The 16768-nt window shown below is 38.9% G+C and overlaps 1 protein-coding gene across 10 annotated transcripts in view; it reads left to right on the top strand.

Moving 5' to 3' along the window:
- Positions 1-16768, top strand: part of TNRC6B (trinucleotide repeat containing adaptor 6B) — a 244137-nt gene that overhangs the window by 183656 nt on the left and 43713 nt on the right. For 6 of the 10 annotated variants that reach the window (XM_059681456.1, XM_059681459.1, XM_059681454.1 and 3 more), the window contains 6 exons: positions 3053-3228; positions 4627-4701; positions 5518-5563; positions 7155-7303; positions 8362-8532; positions 12862-12987. In XM_059681456.1, coding sequence (XP_059537439.1) covers positions 3053-3228; positions 4627-4701; positions 5518-5563; positions 7155-7303; positions 8362-8532; positions 12862-12987 — 743 coding nt within the window. The remainder of the gene's footprint in view (positions 1-3052; positions 3229-4626; positions 4702-5517; positions 5564-7154; positions 7304-8361; positions 8533-12861; positions 12988-16768) is intronic. The other 4 variants (XM_059681458.1, XM_059681460.1, XM_059681461.1 and 1 more) reach the window with 4 other exon arrangements.

Here is a 16768-nt window from a genome sequence, read left to right as displayed (position 1 = left end):
GATTCCTGGCTTTTAATGTGGGATATAGTCTCTGCCGCCCAGTGACTTCATTCTTCTGTTCCTATTTTCCCTTTTTCTCTCATACAACATCCACCCACATAGAAACATTTAAGGTTTCTTAAACCTAACAAAGATTTCTTCATTTGAATTTTTTAAACAAAGCACGTCATACTTTGAAAATCTGAGCTATACTTGGTCCAGCTGGCATATGTAGTCACAGTAATTTGCAAAACTTTGTAAACTGATGCTTTGGAATGTCCCAGTGGATGTTCCTCAACTGAAAAATTCAAATGCCCGTTTTCATTTCTTTGTAGTTTTCCTAAAAAGTATTCCAACATCTCTTTTCTCCCATGTTGCAGACTTAAGGAATTGTCTTTTGATTTAAAAGTGTGACATCCTGAATGCTCAAAATTTGAACGAGAATAAAAAATTCCATTGTCAGGTTTACTGTATGATATTTAGGACTCATATAGGGCTGCATGAAGGATTATGGTTTTAGGTACATTCTATATGTAATTTGACTACATTTTTAAAATTAGGAGTCTCTTCCACTTCATAAAAATAGCTTTATAAAGACTTTCATTTTCATTGTAAACTGATTGTATTGTCATGGGAGCTACCATTCTGTAGACTTGAAATACATCAAAAAAGCTGTTGAAAGACATTAAGGGACCCTTAGCACAAGGGGGTACTTTAGCAGTACTTTCAGGATTTTTATGTCTTCCCCAACCTCAGAATCACCTTTCTTTCATCAGAAGCCCCTCACTTTTCTCCAGATTTAAAAAATGTTTTCTACTCTTTGGGAATATCTGTAGTCATAGCTATAGTTATACTTCCCCTTTCTCTGGGTAATTTGAATATGTACTACTCAGAGGAAGGAGCTTAGATCATCATAGCCTATTAATTGATGCTGGTCATTAACCTGTTATCATTGTTTCTAGACTACAAATATATATGACTAAAAATAAGTTCTCTTTTTTATCTTTTTCATAAGAAGACATTTGTTGAAAGTTCAGCTCCTTTCTCTGTAAGAAGGGTTGCATGGATGTCTTTGTTTTTATAAAGGGGTCAGTATGTTATTGTATTGGGCTTTTAATTCCTATTGCTTGTCAGGATGGCATAAGGCCTATCCTATATATATAAAAGGCTAATATCCAAATCGACTGAACAGCGGAATGACCAGTCACTATGATGTGCACTGACCACCAGAAGACAGACGCTCAATGCAGGAGCTGCCCCCGGGTGGTCAATGTGCTCCCACAGGGGAAGCACTGCTCAGCCAGAAGCTGGACTCACAGCTGGCGAGCGCAGCAGTGGTGGTGGGAGCCTCTCCCGCCTCTGCAGCAGCGCTAAGGATGTCCAACTGCCAGCTTAGGACCGCTCCCCAACATCCCCCAAGGAGTCCCGAACTGCAAGAGGGCACAGGCCGGGCTGAGGAAACACACACATACACACACACACACACACACACACACACACACCATCCCCCACACCACCCCTCCTCCCTCGAATGCATGAATTTCATGCACTGGGCCTCTAGTGCTTACATAATAATGAAATATCTCCTGCAGAAGAAACCATCCTGATTTTCAATGGCATTTTCAGTAGCAGGGAATATAGCCCCCAGTCCCTGCCTCCACTGTCCAGTCAGAAAGTCCTTCATGTAAGGCTGGAGAACCCCATGGAGGGTCCATCAGGTTCACTCAGGCCATGTGGCGGTGGGGGTGCTACAGTTAGAAGAAACCAACCTCCTTGTGCCCTGTGTACATCATGGTGCCTTCATGACTGTCACAGGCCTGGTCCTAGGGAATGGCAACAGTCATTCAAGGAGTGAGCCACTTTTTTGGCTTTAGACTCTTCATCTGCAGCTATCTCAATCAAATAATTGCCCCTTCCATAAATGTTCTGTCATTGGTAAAGTGAAGGTATGGATGGAGGTTTGTAGGCAAGATAGTGAATTTTCCCTTCTTCCATCAATTTATAGAGACTCATTACCACAAAATGTATCCTTCAGTTCCATACAGTATTTTTAGAGGGAAGTAAAGGATTTATCCCAATCTCCAAATTAAAGATATTTATTTAGAAGGGGATGTTGATTGAGTATATCATGGATACTGACATTCTACTTCCTCTAACATTAGAGCCCTCATCACTGATTTTCCTCCCTCCCTCCCTCTCTACCTTCCTTCCCTTCCCTCCCTCCCTTCCCTCCCTTCCCTTCCTTCCCTCCCTCCCTCTTTCCTTCCCTCCCTCCCTCCCTTCCTTCCTTCCCTCCTTTCCTCCTCCTTTTCTTTTCTTCCCTCCCTCTCACCCGCCCTCCCATCCTTCCTCTTTTCCTTCCTTCCTTCCCTCCTACTTCCCCATTCTGTATCTTCCAATTTTCTCCACTTGTCTTTTAAAAGCCATTGCTTGCACATTGTCTTTGCCTAGGATCTTTATTAGTGTCTAACACATTTCAAGTATATATATTAATAAATTACAAATTTTTATGGTTCTCTGTGAATTTCTCTTTCACCATAATATTGATATTCAAAGTCTTTTTTCTTCCCCTTTTCATGTTCTTTTCTTAACTTCACCCCGAACAAGGTAGACAGGTGTTCTTTATCATACCTCATATTTGAAATGTCCATTATCAGTCACACAATGTATTTTTAGGAGGTAAAACTACAGTAAACTGTGCTCATTAAGGGAAATAGAGATGTGAAGTTTCTTGTAAGTAGTGACGGATTCTTTCCAAGCTTGAATTTTCTAAAACTTTGTATAAGGGAACATCATTAGACCAGAAGCCAGGAGATCTTAATTTTGTGGTTTATTAACTTTGTATCATTAAACCTTTATGGGTTTCCATTTTCTGCTCTCTAAAATATGAACCATGTTTTTCTTGTCATATAGATATAGTAGATAAAATTACAGTATGTATTAACAATGAATGATTTTTGTGGGTTTTGTTACATATATGCTGTATTTACAAGGAATGCTATATTTACAAGGAATGATTATTGTGTCATTTCATATAGCTATCACATACAGTTGATTCCTTCTTTTATTAAAGATTCCAAATCTATGCAAGACGGCTGGGGGGAGAGTGACGGGCCAGTGACAGGAACTCGCCATTCCAGCTGGGAAGAGGAGGAGGATGGAGGAGTCTGGAACACTGCCGGCTCTCAGGGAAGCGCTTCCTCCCACAACTCAGCTAGCTGGGGACAAGGAGGAAAGAAACAAATGAAGGTAGTCTGCTTTAGGAATACTTGAGCTTGCTTATTCATTCTTAGAAGGCAGAGCTGAGATTTTTTAGTAGAAGAAGTAGGGCAGCTGGCGTCCCTGAGGTCCTAAGTAAGAGAGAAAAATATTTTCTTGGGAACAAATAACTGCTTCCTCTTTACCCCTCATGTTCCTTCCCCACGACTTTGAAACCACGGACCACAGAACTGTTGCTATGGGTAAAATGGAATTTTCAAAGATAGATTGTTTTTACTTTTAGTTTCTATATTATAATTATTCTTTGGAAGCTTTCAAGGCATATTCTATAAGTGTTTTATGCTATTGCGTTTTAAAGCCAAGGAAGTCCTTAGAGTAAATCCTCATGAATATGTATAGAAACCAAAGTAAGATAGCTTCTGCAGTGGCAATCAGCATAGCTGGTTTTTATCTAATTCAGGAAATTCCAAGGCCCAGAACCCTTTTCCAACAGTGGCATTAAATACATTACATTGTTGTGCTGCCATCACCACCTATCCACAAAACTCTTTTTATCTTGCAGAACAAACTCTCTATACCCATTAAACAGTAAGGACCGATTCTCCCCTCCCGCCATTGAGGGGTGGTTTTTTTTTTTTTACCTTTAAACATGTACCTGAACTTAAGTACCTTATTACTTTCAAGAATAATAAATTGATAAGACAAATATCAGAACACAATTTTTTAATTGTAGAATGTGCAAGTGCACAAACCCCCATCACATCACCCCTACCCCCAGCAAGTCCGTATCATAGTTCCACCTGCTTTCTCCATAGAAGTAAAAGTGGAGCTGGTGATTAATGTCTTGTTCAGGGGAGAAACTAATTTGACCCATTAAGAAACAAACAAAAACTCACGTCTGCCTTATTTTGCAATAAGGTGGTGATGGTGTCTTCTGCTAGACTTCTTTCCCATTGGGGACCCATGTCTTTTATACCGTGAGCAAACAGATGAACGTACTACATGGATAAGTTTTTCATTGTACCCACAGAGAGAATAATGACCAGTTTAATATGGCTTCATGCACTAGCATCAAACATTTGTTTTCTGATAACAACTGGCTTGGATTACAAGGAGATACTAAAAGGGAAGGTACACGCATGCAAACATTATAATTTATAAAATCTGATATTGACTGTATATTTTTCCAGTTAATTTTAATTCAGTGTGACAGAAATAAAATAACAATGAAAACAGATATATCTAAGCCTTATTAGTCTTTTAGACTAATATATGAAATATGAAAATAAACATAATTAAAGAGGAATAATTAGGGTTCAAAAAGGTAAACTCGTGGTTCTGTACTTTCAATCTGTACTTATGTAATTCAGATATGAAGTTGAAAAAATAAATTATTTGATTTTGAGGTTACATATTTCATTTCTGTAGTGCGCACTAAAAGGAGGAAACAATGATTCATGGATGAATCCTATTGCCAAACAGTTTTCAAATATGGGATTGCTGGTAAGTTTTATTTTTTCCTATGTGTAAATGTATCCCGACTTTTAATTTTAGTACAAATTTTAAGACCATTGCCACATATAGTACAAAATTACAGATTTTGAAACTGGTTAAACAGTGTTCCTGGTTTGGAGTAGATTTGTTTTCTGTTCTCTTATTCTTAATGAAATGCTCCAATATTTAAAGGTTATGCGTATGTTTTTAAGTTGTAGTCCTTGTAATTTTTTTTATTTTTGCAGGTAGGGAAAAAAGAGACCGGCACTTAAAATTGATATAGTTTTCCCAACTACTGTATCAGTTTTAAAAGACGACAGTAGCAAAATAACTAGAGAGATTATTTGTGATTAATTATGTAGGGAATTCTTGTAGAATTTCTAATTTCTTTTATCTCTTGGGAACATTATGGGGACACCCTGGCCCTGGTTGCCAAAAGACAAATAAATGACTTTGACTTGGCTGCACATTTCCAGATTTGATGACTTGACAAGTCACGAGAAGAAGTTGTCATCATTTGGCTGCCACTTATGAAATTTGATCCTGAGCTGACTTGAACTTGAGGACAGGGGTTTATTTCTACAAGCAGCTATTTAGCTATTGCTCTGTCCATAGATTAACTGAAGCTAATTCTATGTGAAAATTGAATTTAGGAATATAGGCACCAGCAGCAATCAAAAGTATTTTTGTCTTTATTCTAAGTGTTATTGTCCTTGTGTAGTGCCAGTAATAAAATGGGACTCTTACATGAATAATACCATTTCTTCTCTGATTCAACATTTAATTCAAACCTTTAATTTTTCCCTCTTGTTCTTTACTTTTCAGAATCAAACTGAAGATAATCCAAGCAGCAAAATGGATTTGTCTGTAGGTGTGTATCACTCCACTAATATGAATGGAATATTTTTCTTAATGACATCCTGTTGGGATCCCCTGCTCAGTTTGAGTTGGGATGGATGCAGTTCAGTAGACACGTATTGAACACTTACTCTGTGGAAGGTACTGTGCCAGACACTAGGTAGGGCTTAAAAATTCAAATGACTGCAAGAGCCAAGAAAGTAATGTAAATGAGTGGTGTGTGCCAAGTATAAGAAATCAGGACTTGGAGGCTACTGGTTAGCTGTGGAGAGTGGATGTACCACCTAAAGGAATCAGCCTTGCTCGGCTCTTAGCAGTTGTTGCCATGGAGGAGCTCAGACTCAGACAATAATACTTTTGCCAGATCTTCTGGTTTTTGAAGAGAGGCCAGAAGAAATTCAGATGTATATTGATATCCTGATTTTTAAATATTGGAAGCTAATTCCAGTTTTTAAAAATGCTGTATGTGGCCAAACAAAATGTCTGTGGCCCTGCCCAGACTCAGCTCTCAGGTTGCCAGTCCTATCTGCCCTGGGATGTTTCATCATTGACTGACTCTCCCCTTACAAGTGGAGCCGATGCAGGGTCAGCCCTTTGTCTGTGGGATCTTCAGAAAGATGCTGCTGCTCACCCTGAGAAACTTAAAAAGAATCAAGCCAAGAAGAAAGCAAAACAGACCTGGATAATAGGGACATAGTCTTTGATCTGTGATATTTTAAATATGAGAATAACTAGGAATAAGCTTCTGGGTCACTGATCATGTCAGTGTATAATAGCAAATTTATAAAGCTGTGAAAGAAAAGTGGAAGTAATCATTGCACCTGGAAAGTTACACGGCACAAGTAATGTGGCACACCATCTCCTGTGTTCAAGTTCTAAATTTCAGAAGCAACAGTTATGCCTCTTTGATCCTTTTATTCCTAACTAGAGGCCCGATGCATGAAATTCGTGCAAGAGTAGGCCTTCCTTTCCCAGCTGCCGGCACCAGCTTCCCTCTGGCACCTGGGACCCGGGCTTCCCTGTGGCCACCAACAGGCACCCGGGACCCAGACTTCTCTCCGGCCACCAGCAGGCACCCAGGACCCAGGACCTGGGCTTCCCTCTAGCCACCGGTTTTGTCCAAAGGATGTCTGGTCTAATTAGCTTATTACGCTTTTATTGTTATAGATAACTGTGTTTCACAACTCCAATCATTTGTCTCTAACAGATGCTATAAAAGCAGCAAGAAACAAATTCTGTCACTGAGGACATTTGAATGTATGAGCAAGATACTCATCAAACATATCAATAGCCAGAATAAATTTTTTTAAGTCAGATTTTCACCAAGAAAAATCTGACTTAGCCCTAAGGTTGTCTTTCAGTCTTCCATAGAAAACAAACTACAACTGGTACATTTTGGGTTTGTTTGTTTGTGGTGGTGTTGTTCTTTTAATTAAACAAAAAGAACCCACGTGTTCCAGGGAGGATCACCAGCAGCCGGAACCATCGAGAGCTCTTTTGGTCTTATACCCAGCACCCCAGGGAGGAGAATGGTGCAGGTCACTCTTGGTCATGAGGGAGGCATTGATTCTTGAATTTTTTACTCTTTCTGTGGTACCTTTCAGGGAGCCTTACAGATAAAAAATTTGATGTGGACAAGCGAGCAATGAATCTCGGGGATTTTAATGATATCATGAGGAAGGATCGATCTGGGTTCCGTCCACCTAATTCCAAAGACATGGGAACCACAGATAGTGGGCCTTATTTTGAGAAGGTGAGTTGAATCCTTTATTTAAGATAATTTATGAGAACCACTTTGGTTTCTATTTGTCCTTTGATAATTCCAGGAGGAAGCATAGAATTACTGAACTAAATTAATGAATAAAACATAAACATCATCTGATTTAAATGGTGACATGAAAACAGTTGATGTTCACTGGTGATTATGCAGGAGCTAGAACCATCAGTCTTTAGGTATCGATATGAGCATTGTGAAGAAGGTCTAAGTTTTAAAAAGTTTATGAAGTTTGGAGAAGAGAAATTGTCTAATTATACATAATGGGGGAAATGAAAACATGTAGAAGAAATTTTAGAGACGTTTCTGAATTATTTTTTCTGCTACTTTTTGTGCAGTTGAAAATTAAATTTCAATATCTTATGCAAATACTCTGTGTCTTCGAAAGCCTTGCCTTCTAGCTGTCACGATAACCCAAAACTTTCTCCTTTGCTATTTCTAAGTGTTCTTTGCTGATCTTTTTTCATTTCTTTAGTGATCTATTTAGTTACAGTGGTGTAATTTCAAATTCTTAACTACCTGATTTAAACAAATCATGAATACCTATTTGCTTTGATTTTTTAACATTTCTAATGGAGGAGCTTATTCCTGAATTCAGAATACCGGCTTGCAGTGTTCATGGTCTTCAGAAAGCAGTTAAAACCAACATTTTTAGATCTGGCACATTTTTGACACCATTGATCCTGGCCCAGACACCACAGTATTCACAAGAAGGTTTACTCTGGCTTCTATTTCTGCCGCTGCAAAGACTAATCAATATTAGATGCATAAAAATAAAGTGTCTGGCAATTTCTGTCTTAGTGCAATGGACAGAATGTGTTACTAACTTAGAGGATAAGAAAAATTTATATCCAAGAAGATGACAGATGGTGTCTGTTGGGCAAAGTGTGATGATTATTATCAGATCCAAATTCTGTCCTTGTTTATTGCTAATACACTCTAACATTGTTTATTCCTAGTGTTTTTTCTCTTTTCCCTTCTTGCATTCTGTTGCTTCACTAACCAACCCTGGTGATTGGCTAACTACTACTTTTCAGCTGACTTTGCCTTTCTCCAATCAAGATGGGTGCCTTGGGGATGAGGCTCCCTGCTCTCCCTTCTCCCCTTCTCCCAGCTACAAGCTGTCTCCCTCTGGTTCCACACTATCCAACGTCAGCCTTGGAGCAATCGGCACAGGGCTCAACCCCCAAAACTTCGCTGCTAGACAAGTAAGGAGGCCTCTCAAATTTATAACTGCTTGACTGTGGCCTCGCCTTGGCCCTGGTCTGAAGTTTATTGCATCATTTGTCTGTCTTGGGAAATTTGTTGATTACTGAATGCACAGAATGATATTAAGTATAGGCTTTAGATCTTTCAGCCCATAGAACCCATCTCTCTTCATGTTTCTCAACATGGATTTTATTTTAAATCTGTTTCTTTTGTCTTCTCATCCCTTGCTCTCTAGTCAACTAATAACTGCCTAAGGAAAATGTTAAAGAGGCTACATAGGTAACTTACATCATCTAATTTAGCAACATATTTGCCATTTTCAACATTAGATTAAATGTCAAGTACTAATACTTTGAAGGTATTTTCAATTTAATAAAACTGCTAATTGAGGGCTATCGCATCTTAAAATCTAGTATCTTTAAAGTGTGAAATATAATAATTACCCAGAGAAAGTTAACTTTATTAGATAACTAAGCTTTGATAAGATGATGCTGCTCAGGCTTGGCAGTGTTTTCTTCAGCCTGGAGCAGCCCCTTTCCTAGGGTCTGATCTGTGAGTCTCTGGGGAAGGGCATGCCATAGAAACAAGACGGGCAAGGCTGCCATGGTGATGCCCACTTGCTTTCGCAGGACTGAGGGGACGCAGCAGGCCTTTGTCTGTCACCCCGCAGGATCTCTGTTGCAGTTTTTGTTGAGAAAACCAGGAATTTGGAGACAATTCCTTTATGACAGTGACTCTACGATGATATTTTCCTTAGTTATTGCCTTAGCATATTTTAAAAAATGGATAGTATATCCATGTGTTCATATGGGTTATAGCACATTTTTAATGGATTATACTATATCCATGTGTTCAGATTGGTTATCTCTAGATTGGGAGTTACAGGTAATTTTTTTCCTTTATATTTCACTGTTTCTCTTAATGTTTCCACAGAGGATAAGGATATGTATTACTAATATTAACATAGAAGAACAATTATATCAGTGTTTTGGGGGGGGCCCTTTTGTCTCCAGTGGAGGTATAGAAAATATAAAGTAGTCAAAACACTCTTTGTTAATTATAATTATGAACATGCTTCCAGGGTCACATGATAATCAAATGCTGTTATACATAAACATTAGTGTAACAGGCCAGCCAACCCAGCTGTGCCCTGGACTCTGTGAAAAGGTCATTCCTCGTTGTCCTGTTGATCTGTGGAATGCTGCAAAGTCCATCGTGAGCCAGGTCGATACACGCACGCTATCCAAATGTGGTCATGGTTTTTTCATGGTGTTTTTTAAATACAGACTTAAATGTAAGGGTTTTTTTGGTGTGTTTTTTTCAAATCACATAAGATTTCAATGAGCTTGGTAACTCTTTTTAATGTATGTACCTTTGTATGTTAAAACACTGTCGTTGTGGCAAATTTCACCAATACTTATGAGGACTTAGGTCATCATAAAAGCCTTACATATCACAGTAAAGTTTTAGAGAGCCAGGTAAATTATCATTAATGTGTACATTTTGGTGACCATTTTCCTAATTTCTAAAAGACTCGACCTGTATGATTGCCACTAAATACATTGCTGTGCACAATAGCTACTTCTGAGCCAAGAAAATGACTAGCTTGTAAAGCCAACATTTCATATAAAAAAATACAGAAGAAAAAAATAGAGAAGGTATTTTTTTTTGATAGAATACTGTTGACTTCTCTATAATAGTGACCACATCAGATATATCAAACTGCTTGGCATGGCTTTAGAGACACTTGATAATGAAAACCTAAAATCTTTGGTGGAAGTGGGGTAGAATCTGTCTACTAGGCCTAGGAAAGGAGGGCTTGATTTTACAAAAGCTAAAAATAGCAAGTTCCGCCTAAACCGGTTTGGCTCAGTGGATAGAGCGTCAGCCTGCGGACTGAAAGGTCCCAGGTTTGATTCCGGTCAAGGGCATGTACCTGGGTTGCGGACACATTCCCAGTGGGAGATGTGCAGGAGGCAACTGATCGATGTTTCTCTCTCATCGATGTTTCTAACTATCTCTCTCCCTTCCTCTCTATAAAAAATCAATAAAATATATTTTTTTAAAAAATAGCAAGTTCCTTTATTTTTAATGTATTTTTATTGATTTCAGAGAGGGAGAGATAGAAACATCAATGATAAGAAAGAATCATTGATCGGCTGCCTCCTGCACACCCCCTACAGGGGATCGAGCCTGCAACCTGTGCATATGCTGTTGACCGGAGTCGAACCCGGAACCATTCAGTCCGCAGGTCGACACTCTATCCACTGAGCCAAACCAGCAAGTTCCTTTTAATACTTCTTACCAAAAGAGATTAAAATTAAAAATGATCCTCACAAAGCAGCTTTGGACTTGTTTAAACATGGAATATGGCAAGGACTTTAGCTACCAGAAACCCCACCATTCAAGGACCAGTCCATATGAATAATTAACATGTAATACAAGATTATTAGTTTGATAGTAAAGTGTCAGTGAGAACAGTCTTAGCAAAATATTCCTTAGACCAGCGGTCGCCAACCTTTCGGACCTCACAGACCACCAGTGGTCCACGGACCATCAATTGGCGACCGCTGCTAGACCACTTGGCACCTTAGATCACTCAGCCATCCTGACCTTGCAGAATATTCTTAGCAAAATAAATGCTTCCTGTTTTTTAGGAATGATTATTAGCTAAGCTGTTGACTACTATCATGGCCACAGAAAAGTTAGAGCTGAGTCATTTCACCTTAGGGTGACACTTTGATTAGTAAGACAGGAGAAAAAGAGATACTATTCAAGTTTTTAGAATTAGTGTTTTCTTGTTTAAACAATTCTTTGGGAGATTTAAATTTTATGGTGAATCTTTTGATTTTCTTTTTAGGTAGACAGATTTTTGTATTGCCATTTCTACTTTATGTTCATAATCATTTTTATTTTCAGTGCTTTCAAGTTTATTAATTTCCCTGCAGCATTCCCTTAATCTTTTTTAAATCATTAAGCCATTAAAATGTCTTTAGTATTCTAGAACTTAATGCCATTACGAAATTTTGTAAAATACCTTATCCCCATGATTCCAGGGATAAGGTGATGGTGGTTCCTTCGGTTCATTGTACACATGCTTGATACAAGCAATGGTATAGCTGTCTTCACTGACAGTGCTCAGTGGGCCGTCTTCAAGTAGATGAAATTGGTGGGTCATGGATGTTTGCAAATGATGTGCTCATCCTACAGACCAGGGCTTTATTGAGCTTTGGGAATACAAAGAAGGACATGTGGTGGGAAGACCAAATGGAAAATAACTAAAATGTAATTTGATGATGGACATTATCAGAGAGTTTTAAAGTGTTTTGAGAACACAGAGGTGGGCTTAGTTCATTTGAATGTGAATGAGGAAGGTTTTGAGGAAAAACTTTCTTAGTGAGGACAACCCCTGAGCTAGGCCTTGAAGAGGCCAAGTGAAGGTGGTGCAGAAAACTGCCTCAGTCAGAGGGAACGCAGTATCAGGTATGGTGTGTGGTGTCTTTGCTGAAGGACTTTTCTCAAGACGAAAGGGCCATACAGCCCCCCTTTCTGTAGCTTTTTGGAATAGTCTAAAACTGCTCCAGTGAGCTGGTCCTCCAGAAACCAGGCAGTTAAGTTTGTTTATTAACTAGACTAATTGTCATACATTTGAATGGGAAGTTACAGGTGAGTAATGTTCGTTTTGGTGTCCCTGTAAAGATTTTTCTCTTTTCCCCGTTCTTTTCATCTCACTGTGATTGATTCAGATCTCCTCATCTAGCAAAGAAGGGACCAAGCAGACCCAAGACAGGGAAGGGTATTCAGATCTGGAGTAGGGTTCTCATGGAATTGGGCTCATAACTGGTTGGCGCTGACTTTATGATTGAACTAACCAGAGAACTAATATCATGTGTTGTTTCACAGTAATGTTATTCATAAGCCTGCATTTTTACTCAGTTGCCTTTCAAGATGGATCTCAGTTAATAAGGCTTGAGAATAAATATGGTAAACCCAATCTTAAAGAAAGTTGAAATAAATCTTATATGGCCTGTGCCTTTCAATACAAAAATAAATAAATAAATAAAATGAGTGCCTTTTCTAACATTTGACTAAATTTAACCCTTTTGGTTTATAGAGTTAATCAGATTACAGGGGTGGTAATAATATGGCCATGATTGAATTAGAATAATATTCCTGAGCATTCCAAGATCAGGACTTTTCAGGTATAAAATTCTGTGAGTCAATGGAAAATAAGATGCAATTCTTCTGAGGGATGGAATATCTGGACTGTTTCTTATTTGCATTTTCTTACGTTAACAAAAAGCCTTACTGTTGCGTTATGTTTGCAGGGTGGCAATCATGGTTTGTTTGGAAATAGCACAGCACAATCGAGAGGTATGCACACACCAGTGCAACCACTAAATTCTTCTCCTAGTCTCCGGGCGCAAGTGCCTCCCCAGTTTATTTCCCCCCAGGTAAGCAATGTGTGTTTCCACAATTCAAAAGTAAATCCTATTCAGGTGGTTGACTGGTTTTGTGGGCATAAAGGGAATAATAGTAGTCTTAAATTTGAAAAAATCCAAATGCCAAAGATCAAGATTTTTAAAACAAAATATCAAATCTTACTTTTTTATTGTATTGTGCATACAAAGTAGATGTTTTTGCATGAAAAGCATTATGGTTATATTCCTTTTACATCATATATTTTTCTAATACTGTATTGGTTTTTAAATTGTATTTGATTAAAACTGCTTTATAAATTCTGTTGTGTCAGTATTCAGAAATTAGTTGCCCTCAAAGATTTACCCACAGATGAACCAGAAAATTGCCAGATTCTGATTTTTCTAAGAAGTTTTGAGGCGCTATCTGCTAAGATACAGACTAAGTACTCTGGGGGTGGTTTTAGAACTAAAGAAGTCGCAGAGATTTGTTCATGGAGCAGCTAAGTAAGACAGTCTCTGGGAACCGTGGGAACTTTTTAGATCCATTTCTAAATAAGAGATATGGAATAAGTTTTTGGGGGGTACAGGTGAGAGATTTGTGCCAATCTACCACACACTGTCCCTCATACCTGTCAGGAGTAAGTAAAGCTGATAAGCTTGTGTAAGGTTCAGTGTGTGGCCTTAGTCTCCCTAGAATGTTACTTTAATGAACTAAGTTAGAACAAGAGCTGTGAGTCCCATCCTGCAAAAGGGGGTGAGGCAATTACTAGATCCACCAAACTGGTTGTAAAAGGTCGGATTTTGTTTAGTTTTTTGAAACGTCTTTTAAGACAAAAGCTTAAGATGTTTATTTGAAACCTTATCTATAGATTTCAAACCCTGTTTTTGACATTAAGTCCGTATCTGTCTTAGTAAAAGAAGAAATGAGTGTCTCTCATTCCCTTTGTGCTAAGTTCCAGTCATACTTCATGTCGCATATAGTGGTGTGTCCTCCAGACAGATCTGTTCCTGACTTCCCCAGTACTTGCAGTGGCAGTGTCTTAATCCTTGGAGCACTTTCTACTAGCATGCCTTAGGGTCGGATCAGCAGTCATTCATGGTTATTGAATATCTGCAGCGTGCTAGGTAGTGTGTTGACAGTGCACATCTCTGCCTCCTGGAGTTGAAGAGTAGGCAGAAAGTGTGATAAATGTTGTATAGAAATGCTTAACAGAGTTTGGGGAGCTGGACAAGGCCTCACACTAGCAGTGACATTTAAGCTGGTTCTTGAAGCATGAGTCACAGTTTGCTGGGCACAGCCAGATTAGTGGAGCCTTCTAGGCAGCAGAAGCAGCTTGTGTAAAAGACAGTAATATCTGGAAGAAAATGGCACGTTCAGGGAAATGCATTTAATTTGAGTGATTAGTTTGAGCTTGTAGAAGCATATAGTTGCTGTCTAGAGTAGAATAGGAAGAAGCTAGTCAGGAAGTTTGAGACCAAATTTGGAAAAACTTTGCTTTGCTAAGTTAGAATTTGGACTTTGTCCTTTGGTCTGCATGGTTTATAACCATTATTTGGGCTATTACTTAAAAAATATTTGAGTTCCTAGGTCTCCCCCAAGATACTGAGACAGAATCTTGGCTATTAGAGCCTATTTACCTCCAGGTGATTTTGATGTGTACCCTAAGGCTGCTACTGCTGTAGATCATATACTATAGGGCAAGATTTTTTTAGCTGAGTGACAGTGTAGGAGAATTTATGTTTTAGAAAGATAACACTGACAGTAACATAGAGGACATTCTTGAATAGCAGAATTATTAGAGCAAAGGAGATCAGTCACGATGCTAGTCCAGGAGTTCAATGGCAGTGGGAATTCAGACCTTCTTGTGAAGGTCACCAAGGATCTTTGTGTTGTGGAATACAATGCTCTATTCTCTCGCTTCTTCTTACTCAGTGTATCAGCAGCATTTGACACTGTCGGTCACTCCCTCTTTTTTAAAAAAAAAAACTGTTAAATTGTTTATTTTTATTATAATTTCTTATTTATCTCTTGTCTTATTTTCCAAAGTAATAAATGGCAAGTAAACATTTACTCTCTGTCCAGTCACAATAAAAATTGCCTTTATTTCTCATTACCGTCTTTGCTTACTCTTTAACAGAAATAATATTCTGTGCTCTAAATTTAATACAATGTCCTGATGTACCTCACCTGACATCTGGCATGAAATAAGTAGGTAGCAATAGCCAGAGATACTTTTCTCTGGGGAATATTCAGTGTTATTAAGAAGGGCATAGCACTTTGTACTAGGGACTCAACCAAGTAAGTATTCTAGCAAAAAGGGGCTTAACTTAGGAAGCCATTTTTATTTATATTTTAAAACATTTTTTATTTTTCAATTACAGTTGACATACAATATTATATTAGTTTTAGGTGTACACCCCAGTGATTAGACATTATATAACTTACTGTGATCATCCCAATAGATCTTGTACCCATCTGACACCATACATAGTTATTAGAATATTACTGACTACTAGAGACCCGATGTACAAAATTCGTGCAAGGGGCTTAGCCCCGCCATGATGGCTGCTTTGGTCCCCACCCTCTGCGGCAGCTGCCTCTGCCTCTGCTGCCGCCACAGCTTTGTCCAGAAGGTCGTCAGGTTAATTAGCATATTATGCTTTTATTATTATAGATAGATATTCCCTATGCTGTACTTTATATTCCCATGACTGTTCTGTTACTTCCAATTTGTATCGCTTATTCCTTTCACCCTTTACACCCAATTCCCTTTCCTCCCCCAAATCGTTTTCTGTATCTATAAGTCTGTTTCTGTTCTGCTTGTTCGTTTGTTCTTTAGATTCGATTGTTGATAGATATGTACTTATTGCCATTGTATTGTTTATACCTTTATCTTTTTTCTTCTTCCTACAGAAGACCCTTTAACATTTCATGTACTATTGATTTGGTGATAATGAACTTCTTTAGCTGTTTTGTTTTGTTTTTGGGGGTGGGGGGAGTTGCCAATCCCTTCTGTCCTGCAAAGTTTCTATTGAAAAATCAACTGACAGTCTAATGGGAGCTCCCTTGTAGGTAACTAACTGCTTTTCTCTTGCTGCTTTTAAGATTCTCTCTTTGTCTTTAACCTATGTATTTTAATTATTATGTGTCTTGGTGTGGGCCTCTTTGGGTTCATCTTGTTCTCTCTAAGTTCATTTACTAAGTTTATTGAGCATCCTTATAACCAATGATTTGAACTCTGCATCTAATACATTGTTTGTCTCTATTTTTATTTAGTTCTTTTTCTGGAGTTTTGTTCTGTTCTTTCTTTTGGGACATGTTTCTTTGTCTCCTCCTCATTCTGGCAGCTTCCCTGTGTTTGTTTCTATGTATTCAGTAGAGTTGCTACACTTCCTGGGCTTGGTAAAGTGGCCTAATGTAGTAGGTGTCCTGTAGGGTCCAGTAGCACAACCTCCCTGTCATCTGAGCTGAGCACGCCCAAGTTCTTCCCCCGACCCTCCACCGTGTGGGCTTTGTACACCCTCCTATTGTAGTTGAGCCTTGATTGCTGTTGGCACATCAATGGGATCATCTGTGCAAGAGTGCCGGGGTCCAACCCCAGCGGGTCCAGGGGTCCCCAAAGGTGTGGACGGAGTCGGCAAAGAAGGAAGGACACGGAGACAGCGTTCAGTTGATCAGCAGCCTAGCCAGGATCTCCAGCCAAGTTCTGGTCTGGAACTCCAGAGAGGTTCTGCTTCGGATCTCAAGCGAGGTTCTGTAGCCATGTTCCCTCGCTAGGTTCTCCAGCCAGGTTCTGTCCAGCCTCTCCAGTCA

Source organism: Myotis daubentonii, chromosome 2 (genome assembly GCF_963259705.1).
Source record: "Myotis daubentonii chromosome 2, mMyoDau2.1, whole genome shotgun sequence".
NCBI lineage: Eukaryota > Metazoa > Chordata > Mammalia > Chiroptera > Vespertilionidae > Myotis > Myotis daubentonii.
The sequence above is the reverse complement of the archived record's forward strand: the minus strand, read 5'-3'. Positions and strand labels throughout refer to the sequence as shown.